Here is a 15,905-nt window from a genome sequence, read left to right on the forward strand (position 1 = left end):
ACTTAAGGAAGGATATACTGGCTTTGGAAGGGGTACAGAGACGATTCATTAGGCTGATTCCAGAAATGAGGGGGTTACCTTATGATGATAGATTGAGTAGACTGGGTCTTTACTCCTTGGAGTTCAGAAGGATAAGGGGTGATCTTATAGAAACATTTAAAATCATGAAAGGGATAGACAAGATAGAGGCAGAGAGGTTGTTTCCATTGGTGGGGGAGACTAGAACTAGGGGGCACAGCCTCAAAATACGGAGGAGCCAATTTAAAACCGAGTTGAGAAAGAATTTCTTCTCCCAGAGGGTTGTGAATCTGTGGAATTCTCTCCCCAAGGAAGCAGTTGAGGCTAGCTCATTGAATGTTTTCAAGTCAAAGATAGATAGATTTTTAAGCAATAAGGGAATTAAGGGTTACGGGGAGAGGGCAGGTAAGTGGAGCTGAGTCCACGACCAGATCAGCCATGATCTTATTGAATGGCGGAGCAGGCTCGAAGGGCTAGATGGCCTACTCCTGTTCCTAATTCTTATGTTCTTATGTTCTTATGAACAGGAGGAGGCCCATTCAGCCCCTCGGGTCTGTTACATTAGGAACAGGAGGAGGCCATTCAGCCTCTCGAGCCTGTTACACAGGAACAGGAGGAGGCCATTCAGCCCCTCGATCCTGTTGCATTAGGAACAGGAGGAGGCCATTCAGCCTCTCGAGCCTGTTACATTAGGAACAGGAAGAGGCCCATTCAGCCCCTCGATCCTGTTGCATTAGGAACAGGAGAAGGCCATTCAGCCACTCGAGCCTGTTGCATTAGGAACAGGAGGAGGCCCATTCAGCCCCGCAAGCCTGTTACGTTAGGAACAGGAGGCCATTCAGCCCCTTGAGCCTGTTACACAGGAACAGGAGGAGGCCCATTCAGCCCCTCGAGCCTGTTACATTAGGAACAGGAGGAGGCCATTCAGCCCCTCGAGGCTGTTACATTAGGAACAAGAGGAAGCCATTCAGCCCCTCGAACCTGTTCAATTAGGAACAGGAGGAGGCCATTCAGCCTCTCGAGCATGTTCCATTAGGAACAGGAGGAGGTCATTCAGCCCCTCGAGCCTGTTACATTAGGAACAGGAGGAGGCCATTCAGCCCCTCGAGCCTGTTACACAGGAACAGGAGGAGGCCCATTCAGCCTCTCGAGCCTGTTACATTAGGAACAGGAGGAGGCCATTCAGCCCCTCGAGCCTGTTGCATTAGGAACAGGAGGCCATTCAGCCCGTCGAGCCTGTTACATTAGGAACAGGAGGCCATTCAGCCCGTCGAGCCTGTTACATTAGGAACAGGAGGAGGCCCATTCAGCACCTCGAGCCTGTTATATTAGGAACAGGAGGAGGCCATTCAGCCTCTCGAGCATATTACATTAGGAACAAGAGGTGGCCGTTCAGCCCCTCGAGCCTGTTACACAGGAACATGAGGAGGCCATTCAGCCCCTCGATCCTGTTACACAGGAACAGGAGGCCCATTCAGCCCCTCGGGCCTGTTACATTCGGAACAGGAGGAGGCCATTCAGCCCCTCGAGCCTGTTACATTAGGAACAGGAGGAGGCCATTCAGCCCCTCGATCCTGTTGCATGAGGAACAGAAGGAGGCCGTTCAGCCACTCGATGCTGTTGCATTCGGAACAGGAGGAGGCCATTCAGCCCCTCGAGCCTGTTACATTAGGAACAGGAGGAGGCCATTCAGCCGCTCGAGCCTATTACATTAGAAACAGGAAGAGGCCATTCAGCCCCTCGAGCCTATTACATTAGGGACAGGAGGTGGCCTTTCAGCCCCTCGATCCTGTTACATTAGGAACATGAGGAGGCCCATTCAGCCCCTCAAGCCTGTTACACAGGAACAGGAGGAGGCCATTCAGCCCCTCGATCCTGTTACATGAGGAACAGGAGGAGGCCATTCAGCCGCTCGAGCCTATTACATTAGGGATAGGAGGTGGCCTTTCAGTCCCTCGATCCTGTTACATTAGGAACAGAAGGAGGCTATTCAGCCCCTCGAGCCTGTTGCATTAGGAACAGAAGGAGGCCGTTCAGCCACTCGATGCTGTTGCATTAGGAACAGGAGGAGGCCATTCAGCCCCGCTAACCTGTTACATTAGGAACAGGAGGAGGTCATTCAGCCCCTCGAGCCTGTTACATTAGGAACAGGAGGAGGCCATTCAGCCCCTCAAGCCTGTTGCATTAGGAACAGGAGGAGGCCATTCAGCCCCTCGAGCCTGTTACATTAGGAACAGGAGGAGGCCATTCAGCCCCTCGAGCCTGTTACATTAGCAACAGGAGGAGGCCATTCAGCCCCACGATCCTGTTCCATTAGGAACAGCAGGAGGCCATTCAGCCGCTCGAGCCCGTGACATTAGGAACAGGAGGAGGCCACTCAGCCCCTCGATCCTGTTACATGAGGAACAGGAGGTGGCCATTCAGCCCCTCGAGCCTGTTACATTAGGAACAGGAGGTGGCCATTCAGCCCCTCGAGCCTGTTACATTAGAACAGGAGGTGGCCATTCAGCCCCTCGAGCCTGTTACATTAGGAACAGGAGGTGGCCATTCAGCCCCTCGAGCCTGTTACATTAGGAACAGGAGGAGGCCATTCAGCCCCTCGAGCCTGTTACACAGGAACAGGAGGAGGCCATTCAGCCCCTCGATCCTATTACACAGGAACAGAAGGAGGCCATTCAGCCCCTCGAGCCTGTTACACAGGAACAGGAGGAGGCCGTTCAGCCCCTTTGAGTTTATGGCTGAACTGTACCTCAACTTCATTTTCCCACCTTTGCTCCATTAACCTCAATACCCTTACACAAAAAAACCTGTCGCTCTCAGTCTGGAAAGCTCCAATTGACCCCCAACATCAACAGGCTTTTGGGAGAGAGTGTCAGATTCCCAGCACCCTTTGTGTGACGAACTGCTTCCTGACATCACCCTGAATGTCCTGGCTCTAATGTTAAGGTGACGTCCCCTTGTTCTGGACTGCCCCCACCAGATGAAATAGTTTCTCCCGATCTACCTTACAGTATCTACTCGCCCAGTCTGTACAACCTGCCCTCATAATGTAACCCTTTTACCCCGGTAACATTCTGGAGAACCTGCCCTGCCCCCTGTGTCATGTATTCAACTATCATTGTAACCCATGTATAAACTGACCTAAGTTGTACACCGTGAAAACACTGACCACTAGGTGGTGAACTTGTGGGAGACACTCCTAACCTGGACTTTCAGGTATAAAAGGGGAAGCTCCACCCACCGTCTGCACTTGAGTGCTGGCTAATAAAGGTAACTGGTCACAGAGTGACCTTCTCTCAAGTATGGGCCTTGTGTGCATTGATACTGTATAGTAAGGACATATCATTGGCGATGAGAAACTGGGATTTAAACCACGCGAGCATGGCCACTAGCAGCACAGACTAGAGGTACTGTGTTGGTGATGATTGGGACGACTTTATTGAGAGACTACAGCAAAGTTCCGACACTAAGGAATGGCTGGGACAGGAGTCGGCCGACAAACGCAGGGCTCATCTCCTGACGGTTTGTGGATCCAGAACGTACTCCCCGATGCAGGACCTTCTAGTGCCAGAGAAGCCGGCAGACAAGACTTTTGAAGAGCTCAGTAAGTTGATCGGGGAACACTTTAAACCGGTGAGCAGCAGGCACGTGGCGAGACACCGGTTTTACACACACCGGCAGCGAGAAGGACAAAGCGTTCCAGACTGCGTGGCAGACCTCCGGCGACTGGCGAGCCTATGTAAGTTCCCAGATGCATCCAGAGCGGAGATGCTGCGAGACTTTTTTTATTGAGGGCATCGGGCACGCTGGGGTTTTCAGGAAACTGATTGAGACCAAAGACTTGACCCTGGAAATGGCGGCTTTGATAGCCCAGACATTTATCTCAGGGGAGGAAGAGACCACAATGATGTTTGACAAAAATCTTGGTTTAAATGCAGCAAATGGACAGGGAGTCAACATTGTTAACATGGCACACAGTTCTCCAGGCAGACAAGGGCAATCGGACATGCCCGAGCATGTAGTCGAACCCAAAGCGGGAATTCAACAGAGACAATGGCTAGCTGAATGCCGATTCATGCCATCGCAAGGGACAATGCGGCCAGTAATGGGGCCATCAACACCTGTTAATGGTGCGCTTAAGGACAGTTACAGAGACAGTCAGAGACGATCGACTGGTAATGGACCTTTTGTTTCCAACAACGGATCATGTTGCAGGTGTGGAGGCAAACACACAGCCAGAGCTTGCAGGTATCAGCAATATACCTGCAGAAACTGCAACGTCAGAGGTCACTTGGCGCGTATGTGCAGAAAGCCTGCAGCCAGGTTGATGTACGAGGAGGACAGGCTCGATGTAAGCCCTACGTGGCCAAATTAATACTGGGGGAAATCGCTGGAAGCTGAAGTTCAGCGAGTTCACGTGGAGCACATATACAGTCCATACACCAGGACGCCACCGATAATGATGAAAGTGCTCCTCAATGGCATCCCAGTATTAATGGAGCTAGACACGGGGGCCAGCCAGTCCTTGATGAGTATCAAACAGTTCGACAAGTTGTGTACGTCCAAGGCCAGGAGGACAAAATTATTGCCGATTGACGCACAGCTACGGACATATACAAAGGAGATCATTCCGGTGCTAGGCAGCGCCACGGTAGTCGTGACCCACAAAGATTCGGAGAACAGGTTGCCACTATGGATTGTCCCAGGGGACGGTCCCGCACTGCTGGGGAGGAGTTAGCTGTCTGTCATGAACTGGAAATGGGGCGATGTCAATTCAATTTCTTCTGTGAAGCGAATATCATGCTCACAGGTCCTGGACAAATTTGACTCACTATTTCAGCCCGGCATTGGCACTTTCATGGGGACCAAGGTAGTGATTCACATAAACCCCAGACGCCAGGCCAGTGCACCACAAGGCCAGAGCGGTGCCGTACGTGATGCGGGAAAAGATAGAAGGCGAATTGGACCGCCTGCTGAGGGAAGGCATCATCTCGCCAGTCGAATTCAGTGACTGGGCGAGCCCGATTGTGCCGGTGCTCAAGGCGGATGGGTCGGTCAGGATATGTGGTGATTACAAGGCCACCATCAATCGGGTGTCACTCCAAGACCAGTACCCGCTACTGAGAGCGGAGGACCTCTTTGCGACGCTATCCGGTGGCAAACTTTTTTCAAAATTAGACCTGACCTCAGCTTACATGACCCAGGAGCTGGCGAGTGAGTCGAAGAAGCTGACCAACATCACGACACACAAGGGGTTGTTTGAGTACAACAGATGTCCGTTCAGGATTCACTCGGCCGCCGCGATCTTTCAGCGAAATATGGAAAGCCTCCTCAAGTCGATTCCAGGGACGGTGGTTTTTGAAGACGACATCCTCATCATGGGTTACGATACTGAAGAACACCTCCACAACCTGGAGGAGGTGCTACGCAGACTGGACCGGGTAGGGCTGCGACTGAAAAAGGCGAAGTGCGTCTTCTTAGCTCCAGAGGTAGAATTCCTGGGGACGAGGGTAGCAGCAGACGGGATCAGACCTACTGCGTCCAAAATGGAAGCGATCCAGAGAGCACCCAGATCCCCCGTAACACGACGGAGCTGCGTTCATTCCTGGGGCTCCTGAACTATTTTGGTTACTTTCTTCCCAAATTGAGCACGCTGTTAGAGCCGCTACACGTGCTCCTACGCAAAGGTCACGAATGGGTCTGGGGGGACAGCCAGGAAAGGGCTTTTAATAGAGCACTCAATTTGTTATGTTCCAACACTCTGTTAACGCTAATATGACCCATGTAAGAAACTAGCTTTAACGTGTGATGCGTCGTCCTGTGGGGTCGGGTGTGTGTTGCAGCATGTGAATGCCAATGGTCAGTTACAGCCGGTAGCTTATACCTCCAAAAATCTGTCCCAGGCAGAAAGGGGCTCCGGGATGGTAGAAAAGGAGGCGCTCGCATGTGTATATGCAGTAAAAAAAATGCACCAGTACCTGTTTGGCAGGAAATTTGAGCTGGAGACAGATCACAAACCCCTAACGTCCCCTTTGGCCGACAACAAGGTCATAAATGCAAATGCATCGGCCCGCATACAGAGGTGGGCACTCACGTTAGCCGCCTATGACTACACAATTCGGCACAGGCCGGGCACCGAAAACTGTGCCGATGCACTCAGCAGGCTCCCACTAGCCACCACCGAAGGGGCAACCGAGCATGCTGTTGAGATGGTCATGGCTGTTGAAGCTGTTGAAGCGAAGACTCACCCGTGACAGCCCGTCAGATCAAAGTCTGGACAAATAGAGAACCGCTACTGTCTTTAGTCAAGAAATGTGTCCTGAATGGGGACTGGGCAGCCACGTACAGGGCATGCCCTGAGGAATTTAAACCATTTCATAGACGCAAGGATGAACTCTCGATTCAGGCCGATTGCCTACTGTGGGGAAACCGAATAGTCATGCCCCCGCTGGGCAGAGAGGTGTTTATCAGAGAACTCCACAATGAGCACCCGGGCATTGTCATGATGAAGACAATTGCCAGGTCACATGTTTGGTGGTCAGGGATAGATGCAGACCTGGAACTTTGTGTTCGCAGGTGCAACACATGTGCCCAGCTGGGCAATGCACCCAGGGAAGCCCCCCTTAGCCCCTGGCCATGGCCCGCCAAGCCATGGTCACGCATCCATGTGGACGACGCAGGTCCTTTCATGGGAAAAATGTTTTTGGTTGTAGTAGACGCCTACTCCAAATGGATCGAGTGTGATATTCTCAATTCAAGCACATCCTCTGCCACGGTAGAAAGTCTACGGGCAATGTTCGCCACCCACGGTCTACCGGACATCTTGGTCAGCGACAATGGCCCGTGCTTCACAAGCACTGAATTCCAGGACATCATGGCAGGAAATGGTATCAACCATGTCAGAACGGCAGCGTTCAAGCCGGCCTCAAACGGCCAGGCGGATCGAGCAGTGCAGATAATCAAACAGGGGTGCTCAGAATCCAAGGGGGTTCCCTACAAAGCCGCTTATCATGCCTCCTGTTGGCCTACAGATCCCGACCACACTCGCTCACAGGGGTTCCACCCGCAGAGCTGCTAATGAAAAGGACACTCAAAACCAGGTTATCCCTTATAGACCCCACCATGAAAGAAATTGTCGAGAGCAGGCGCCAGTCACAATATGACTACCATGACAGGAATGCGAGGGCGCGATGTATTGATGTAAATGATCCTGTCTTTGTCCTCAACTACGCTGCAGGGCCCAAATGGCTCGCAGGCACTGTGATTGCCAAAGAGGGGAATAGGATTCTGGTAGTTAAACTTACCAATGGACAAATCTGCCGCGAACATGTGGATCAAACTAAAAGGAGGTTCAGCAACCCCATAGAAGAAGCAGAGGAAGAACACGATGTAGAGTTCACTCCACCACAGGTGACCGAACACCGGAACCAAGTGGAGGAGAGCCCAGTCACTGTGGGCAGTCCGGACAGGCCTGAGGCACCGCAAACAGCAGACACTCAGGCCAGCGCCCAACAACCAGAGCCCCAACTCAGGCGCTCTACAAGGGAGCGTAAACCACCAGAGAGACTTAACCTGTGATCCCAATAAGACTTTGGGGGGGGAGATGATGTCATGTATTCAACCAGCATTGTAACCCATGTATAAACTGACCTAAGTTGTACACTGTGAGAACAATGACCACAAGGGGTGAACTTGTGGGAGACACTCCTAACCTGGACTTTCAGGTATAAAAGGGAAAGCTCCACCAATCTTCTCCACTTCAGTGCTGGCTAATAAAGGTTACTGGCCACAGAGTGCCCTTCTCGCAAGTATGGGCCTCGTGTGCATTTGTACTGTATAGTAAGGATATATTAGGCTCGATGGGCCGAATGGCCTCCTTCTGTGTTGTATCATTCTGTGATTGATTCTGTGATGAACTGCTTCCTGACATCACCCTGAACGTCCTGGCTCTAATGTTAAGGTGACGTCCCCTTGTTCTCGACTCCCCCCACCAGATGAAATAGTTTCTCCCGATCTACCTTACAGCATCTACTCGCCCAGTCTGTACAACCTGCCCTCATAATGTAACCCTTTTACCCCGGTAACATTCTGGGGAACCTGCCCTGCCCCCTCCAAGGCCAATCGACCCTCCCTGAGGGGCGGGGCCCAGAACTGAACCCAGTGACCACAGGGGGTCTGAGCGGAGCTCTGTCCAGCTGTGACATCACTTCCTCTCCGCTGTATTCCAGCCCCGAGACAAAGGTCCACATTCCACCAGACTTTCCCGGTATTTTGTATCTGTGCACGGGCTTTTAGTGATTTGTGAACTTGGACCCGAAATCTCGCTGCTCACCCACAGTTCCTCGTCTCTCACCATTTACACAATACTCTCATCCATCTTTCTTAGGCTCAAAGCTCACACTGCCCCACGCTGAACTCCCTTTTGCTGCGGTCCTGCACTCGTTCCCCTGGTTTTCTGAGTAAGAAAATGAATTGGGTCCCCAGGACCTTCTGATATACAATGCTATGTTACGACCCAATGAAGCTGCACCCTGATGCTCTGTGCAGTGACTCAATCGCGATGGTCTACCATTACAGCTCAGACTCTTGGACTCGAACACACCTCACTGGACGGTGACATGGATTACTTACACTGTTGCTCCGTATATCAATTGTTGCAAATTTCCTGCTTATGCATTTGACAGCAGCTTCCATGTTTTTCTCTGTTAAGTACGGCAGCTTTGACTTGGGGTCTGAGCATGTCTGAAGGAGATGAAAAAAAAATGTCTTTAAGATCACAAAATCCAGTTAAAGCCTCAGCCTGGTGTGCAGTATTACACTGGCCCCATAAATGAGGCTTTACTGTAACTATAGTAATACATCAGTGAGAAAGAAAGATGTGCATTTATATATCACCTGTCACATCCTCAAAACATCCGAAAGTGCTTTGTGGTCAATGAAATATTTTTGAAGTGTAATCACTGGTATAAAGCAGGAAACGTGGCCACTAATTCGCACACAGCAAGCTCCCACCAACCGCAATGTGACAATGACCAGATAATCTGTTTTAGTGATGTTGCTTGAGGGATAATTATTGGCCACAACACCCAGGGCACGGGGGAGAACGCCCCTGCTCGTCTTCAAAATAGTGCTGTGGGATCTTTTATGTTCACCTGAGATGGCAGATGGAGCTTCTGTTTAATGCCTCATCTGAAAGACGGCCCCTCCGACAGTGCGGCGCTCCCTCAGTACTCCCCCTCCGACAGTGCGGCACTCCCTCAGTACTGCCCCTCCGACAATGCAGCACTCCCTCAGTACTGCCCCTCCGACAGTGCGGCACTCCCTCAGTACTGCCCCTCCGACAGTGCGGCACTCCCTCAGTACTGCCCCTCCGACAGTGCGGCACTCCCTCAGTACTGCCCCTCCGACAGTGCGGCACTCCCTCAGTACTGCCCCTCCGACAGTGCGGCACTCCCTCAGTACTGCCCCTCCGACAGTGCGGCACTCCCTCAGTACTGCCCCTCCGACAGTGCAGTGCTCCCTCAGTACTGCCCCTCCGACAGCAGGAGAGAGGCGAGAGAGCGGGGGCACAGTTTGAGTTCTGGGGAAGGTGTTCCGTCTGGATGCTCCTCTATTTATGACCATGAGCGATGTTGCGCCAGGGTTTCTGCCGAAGTTAAGTGAAGAGATCAGGAGAATCCTGATGGGAATTTTACCCCCAGATGTTTGCTTTGCTGTTGATGAAACACCTTCACCTCAGCAGACATGGGTAAGCAAAGAGGAAAAAGATCGCATTTATAATTCTAGCTTTGAGCGCCCGTGGTGTGTGGCTCAGGAACACTGGGCGATCAAGGCAATGCGAGAAAAGGTTCTTCATTACGAATGTATTTGAGCTAAAACAACTCTGGTCATGCGTGGGGGGTTTAACGTGGCCTTTCTGTGGGCGGACACGATCGGAGACAGAGACATTCGGGGGAAGGGTGGTGGGAGATTGGGGAGGAGAGGAGAAGTGAGCTGGGGAACGAGAGAGGATGGGGGGAGGAGAGGGGACGGGGGGAGGAGAGGAGAAGTGAGATGGGGAATGGGAAAGGGGAGGGGACGGATTTGCATATTAAAAATGACTGTGCCCTAAACAGGCAGGTCCGTTGCCCACCCTTGTCAGGACCCGACCCCAAGTGGCGCTCAGTGACCCAATAGCTTCAGGCTGGCACTGATCTTTGAGTGCCAGATGGGCACAGAAGAGTTGCCCATCCACCGCCCTATCTGCTGCTCACTCACTCTGGGACTCTTCAATTAGATCACATTGAACAAATTTACAGATAAAAACACCAACGGTTGCAAGAAAACGTGCTGAAGGATGCAAGAATAAGGCCTTGTGCTGAGCTCTGAGGTCACACTATCAGGCCGCACATTGACAGCGCTCACTTCCTCAGTCAGACAGAACAGGATGCTACTGCTTGAGTGAACAGCTCGGACTTGCAAAAAAACAGGAAGTAGAAACAGTCACAGTTACACGACTGCTGAATCTCAGGCTCTTTACGCCCTTTTTAGTGTACATTATTTCAGTTGGAATGGGTGACTCCCAATTCCCCGCTCCTTCACACTGCCTCTCCTTAACCTGATATCTTGGGCACCTTTCTGTAATCAGCAACACAGCCTGTCACACACACACTCATATACACACACTCATATACACACACCCATACACACACACTCATATACACACACACACTTATACACACACTCGTATACACACTCATACAAACACTCACACACTCATACACACACTCATACACACACACGCTCCCCGGGGTGGGGGACAGTATTTCCCCTGGGGGGGTTGCCGGATCCCACAAAATTGTACGGGCGTTAGTGGAGGGGCTGCCACGCAACCGGCGATGTCGTCATGGCGTGCGCGCCGATCCCTTCCCGCCCCACGGCGGATACTGGCCAGCGCCCTGCGAGCAGTGTCAGCAGCAGCCTTGCGGGTGGCGAACTGGGCCGACCGCCGCTCAAGGGGTGGGAGTTAAAGGGGAGGTCAGGAGTGCCGCCACCTTGCCAGTTTGGCCAACTCATCGGTCAGCCGGACTTCTTCTTGGTCGCATGATCCGTGCCACCATCGTGCCGCCCCGTACTCTGTCACCACGCCGTCCTGGGCCCTCAGAGCGCAGTGGCCCTTGCCTGTAAGTGAAGCAGACACGTAGTGCTGACCAACGCACCCCAGTAGCGCCCAAAGGAGGTGGAGCGGGCGACATTGCACGTCACTTCCTGCGAGAGATGGTAACCACGATTCCACGGCCGGGGCGGTTGCCGCCCCCAATCGGGGCCCTGGGGAGTTTTGCTTTGGATGACTTTTCCTCTTGCCGCAGGTAAAATTGCAGATAGAGGAAAGACATTGGGGAGTCCTGTTAACCTGGCACCGCGCAAGGTTTGGATGTGGCGGGAAAAGCAGCAATAACGTGAGCAAGTCGGGAAGCTGGTGACAACCCGCCGACCTGCACATTTCCATGGAGCCCGTTCCACCCGCAGGGAGAGGCAGGTTGTCAATGAAGATACGTTAATTGCACAAAGAGGGGAAGAATGGAGAGGGGATAGTGAAGAGGGGGATAGTGGAGAGGGGGTTAGTGAAGAGGGGGATAGTGGAGAGGGGGATAGTGGAGAGGGGAACAATGGAGAGAGGGATAGTGGAGAGGGGAGGAATGGAGAGAGGGATAGTGGAAAGGGGGATAGTGGAGAGGAGGATAGTGGAGAGGGGAACAGTGGAGAGGGGGATAGTGGAGAGGAGAACAGTGGAGAGGTGGATAGTGGAGAGGGGAACAGTGGAGAGGGGGATAGTGGAGAGGGGGATAGTGGAGAGGGGGATAGTGGAGAGAGGAACAGTGGAGAGGGGGACAGTGGAGAGAGGAACAGTGGAGAGGGGGACAGTGGAGAGGGGGATAGTGGAGAGGGGGATAGTGGAGAGGGGGATAGTGGAGAGGGGGATAGTGGAGAGGGGAACAATGGAGAGAGGGATAGTGGAGAGGGGAGGAATGGAGAGAGGGATAGTGGAAAGGGGGATAGTGGAGAGGAGGATAGTGGAGAGGGGGATAGTGGAGAGGGGGATAGTGGAGAGAGGAACAGTGGAGAGGGGGACAGTGGAGAGAGGAACAGTGGAGAGGGGGACAGTGGAGAGGGGGATAGTGGAGAGGGGGATAGTGGAGAGGGGGATAGTGGAGAGGGGGATAGTGGAGAGGGGAACAATGGAGAGAGGGATAGTGGAGAGGGGAGGAATGGAGAGAGGGATAGTGGAAAGGGGGATAGTGGAGAGGAGGATAGTGGAGAGGGGAACAGTGGAGAGGGGGATAGTGGAGAGGAGAACAGTGGAGAGGTGGATAGTGGAGAGGGGAACAGTGGAGAGGGGGATAGTGGAGAGGGGGATAGTGGAGAGAGGAACAGTGGAGAGGGGGACAGTGGAGAGAGGAACAGTGGAGAGGGGGACAGTGGAGAGGGGGATAGTGGAGAGGGGGATAGTGGAGAGGAGGATAGTGGAGAGGGGGATAGTGGAGAGGAGGATAGTGGAGAGGAGGATAGTGGAGAGGTGGATAGTGGAGAGGGGGACAGTGGAGAGGGGAACAGTGGAGAGGGGAACAGTGGAGAAGGGAACAGTGGAGAGGGGGATAGTGGAGAGGGGGATAGCAGAGAGGGGGATAGCGGAGAGGGGGATAGTGGAGAGGGGGACAATGGAGAGGGGAACAATGGAGAGGGGAACAGTGGAGAAGCGGATAGTGGAGAGGAGGATAGTGGAGAGGAGGATAGTGGAGAGGAGGATAGTGGAGAGGAGGATAGTGGAGGGGGGGATAGTGGAGAGAGGGATAGTGGAGAGGGGGATAGTGCAGAGGCGGATAGTGGAGAGGGGGATAGTGGAGAGGGGGATAGTGGAGAGAGGGATAGTGGAGAGGTGGATAGTGGAAAGGTGGATAGTGGAGAGAGGGATAGTGGTGAGGGGGATAGTGGAGAGAGGGATAGTGGAGAGGTGGATAGTGGAGAGAGGGATAGTGGTGAGGGGAACAGTGGAGAGAGGGATAGTGGAAAGGTGGATAGTGGAGAGGGGGATAGTGGAGAGGAGGATAGTGGAGAGGGGGATAGTGGAGAGGGGGATAGTGGAGAGGGGAAGAATGGAGAGGGGGATAGTGGAGAGGAGGATAGTGGAGAGGGGGATAGTGGAGAGGGGGATAGTGGAGAGGGGGATAGTGGAGAGGGGAACAGTGGAGAGGGGAACAGTGGAGAGGGGAACAGTGGAGAGGGGGATAGTGGAGAGGGGGATAGTGGAGAGGAGGATAGTGGAATGGAGAATCTTAGTTATGAGGACAGATTGGACAGTCTGGGTTTGTTCTCATTGGAACAGAGGAGGTTGAGAGGAGACCTCATTGAGGTGTACAAAATATTGAGGGGCCTGGATATAGTGGACAGTAAGGGCCTATTTCCATTTGTGGAGGGGTCTATTACAAGGGGGCATAGTTTTAAGGTGGTTGGTGGAAGGTTTCGAGGGGATTTGAGGGGGGTCTTCTTTACGCAGAGGGTTGTGGGGATCTGGAACTCGCTGCCTGGAAGAGTGGTGGATGCAGAAACCCTCACCACTTTTAAGAGATGGTTGGATGGGCACTTAAAGTGCAGTAACCTGCAGGGTTACGGACCTAGAGCTGGTAATTGGGATTAGACTGGATGACCTTTTGTTGGACGGCGCAGATATAATGGTAAGTACTGCAGGGAATCTAATACAGCCAGGGTGATCTCCTAGACTAGTGTCGATCGCCTGGATGGGTCGGAGAGTAATTTTCCCAGATTTTTTCTCCCTAAATTGGCCTGGGTTTTTATCTGGTTTTTGCCTCTCCTTGGAGATCACATGGCTCCGGTTGGGGTGGAGTGTAGAATGTTTCAGTATAAGGGGTGTCGCAGTTATGTGGGGCGGACTGGTTGGGCTGGGTGCTCTTTACCTTTCCGTCATTGTTCATTGGTTTATATGTAACCTTCAGGGCTGCTGACCGAGGGCCGTGTGGCTCTTTGTCGGCCGGTGCGGACACGATGGGCCGGAATGGCCTTCTTCTGCGCTGTAAATTTCTATGTTTCTATATTTCTATGTTTCTATAAGCTCATCCAAAACTGGAGCTCAGGCCTCATCTGAATAAGGACAGTGAGATGTGGATGGCAATCGGGTATCTAAAGGTAGCTTGCTGGTTTGCTGAAGACCAATTTGGGCCAGCGGCAATGCCGATAGCGTCCCTCAGGTCGGTCCTGGGAGGGTGAGTGAGGGCACGCTTGCAGCAGTGCTGTGGATCCAAGTAGAACACAAGGTAAGTCAAAAAAAGACGCAGCGAGATGTTGTGATCGGGAACACGCCGCCTGAAAGGGCGGTGGGAGCAGATTCAATCGTAACCTTCATACGGGAATTGGATATTTACTTGAAGGGGAAAAAACTGCAGAGCAATGGGGAACGAGCAGGGGCGGGGGAGCGGGGGGAGGGGTGAGGGGAGGGGCGCAGGGAGGGGAGGGGGGGGCCGGGGGAGGGGAGGGGCGGGGGAGAGTGGGACTAATCAGATCGCTCTTTCACAAAGCCAGCACAGACACGATGGGCCGAATGGTGATTGTATAATTAGGATGAAGAGGAGCAGGGTGATGCACTCACAGCTGCTCACACTGCTGCCTGGGATACCAATGTACCAGTGGACCTGTGTCAGAGCCACATGTAACAGCCACAAAAATCCATCGATCTCAGTTTGGAAAGCTCCAAATGACCCCCAACATCCACAGGCTTTTGGGGAGAGAGTTCCAGATTCCCAGCACCCTTTGTGTGATGAACTGCTTCCTGACATCACCCTGAACGTCCTGGCTCTAATGTTAAGGTGACGCCCCCTTGTTCTGGACTGCCCCCACCAGATGAAATAGTTTCTCCCGATCTACCTTACAGTATCTACTCGCCCAGTCTGTACAACCTGCCCTCATAATGTAACCCTTTTACCCCGGTAACATTCTGGGGAACCTGCCCTGCCCCCTCCAAGGCCAATCGACCCTCCCTGAGGGGCCATAAAAGACAATTTCCACGTTACTGTGCGATATATAAACAGCCTGTTACTGGAGGCGCTGCATTTAAACATTCTAACTTTTGTCACACAGTATCCTTTCAAAGGGTGAGCTGCCTGCCTGAGATTACCAAGTGCTTTGCGATGGTCTGAAGCTGAAAATAAGGGAACTGGGACTCAAAAGTATTTTGCAAGCACACGGACTTACCTTCTTAATATTGTAAATCCGAATGAGAACACCTCTCCCTCGATCATTCAGGATGGAAAGCTTCTCAGCAAACTTGTGCTGCAATATTCGATACATACTGGGCAAGTTGGGCTTTGAAGGAATTGCAGATGTAGACAAGACAGTTGGGGCCCACTCTACTGAACTGCCAGTGATGCAGTCTTCTGACAAAGTTGTGTGACCCACCTCCACTCTGCACTCATTGGTGGAGCTGATCCCTTGGCAAGCGGGCGAGAGATATTTTAAAACTTCCTATTGGTTCAGCAGCCTGTCAGCCCAAACTCCAGCCGCCCTGCTCCCACAGCCATGCATCATTAAACCACTTCCTGCCATTCTGACCTTCCTCAAACACGTCGGCAATCTGCCGCCATCTTACAGCTGTCACCGAAAGGTCCTCAGCATCCTGCCAAAGACTCCATTTCACCAGTTACGTAGCGCTCTCAAACAACGCTGTAAAATACATTTTTCCAAGATCTCACAAACAGCAGCCCTGCCCAAAACAGCGTCCAGACTGCAGGCGTCGACCCAGCTCGGGACCTGACACCGTGGCCGAGAGATCGGGCTGCGTACCCTCCGTTTTTCGCACGCAAGCAGGCATATTAAGGCTAGAATATGGCGCGCAGGAA

At 52.6% G+C, this 15,905-nt stretch overlaps 1 protein-coding gene across 1 annotated transcript in view; it reads right to left on the reverse strand.

Annotated features, from left to right (window-relative positions):
* The window catches only part of LOC139240999 (nck-associated protein 1-like), a 394,739-nt gene extending 379,288 nt beyond the window's left edge, over positions 1-15,451 (reverse strand). Inside the window, exons 1-2 of the mRNA XM_070869663.1 lie at positions 15,262-15,451; positions 8,650-8,760 (exon numbers count right to left, since the gene is read on the reverse strand). Coding sequence (XP_070725764.1) covers positions 8,650-8,760; positions 15,262-15,357 — 207 coding nt within the window. The 5' untranslated portion in view covers positions 15,358-15,451. The remainder of the gene's footprint in view (positions 1-8,649; positions 8,761-15,261) is intronic.
* Between the last annotated feature and the right edge of the window lie 454 nt (positions 15,452-15,905).

The sequence above is a fragment of the Pristiophorus japonicus genome, chromosome X (assembly GCF_044704955.1).
Source record: "Pristiophorus japonicus isolate sPriJap1 chromosome X, sPriJap1.hap1, whole genome shotgun sequence".
NCBI classification, from domain to species: Eukaryota; Metazoa; Chordata; class Chondrichthyes; family Pristiophoridae; genus Pristiophorus; species Pristiophorus japonicus.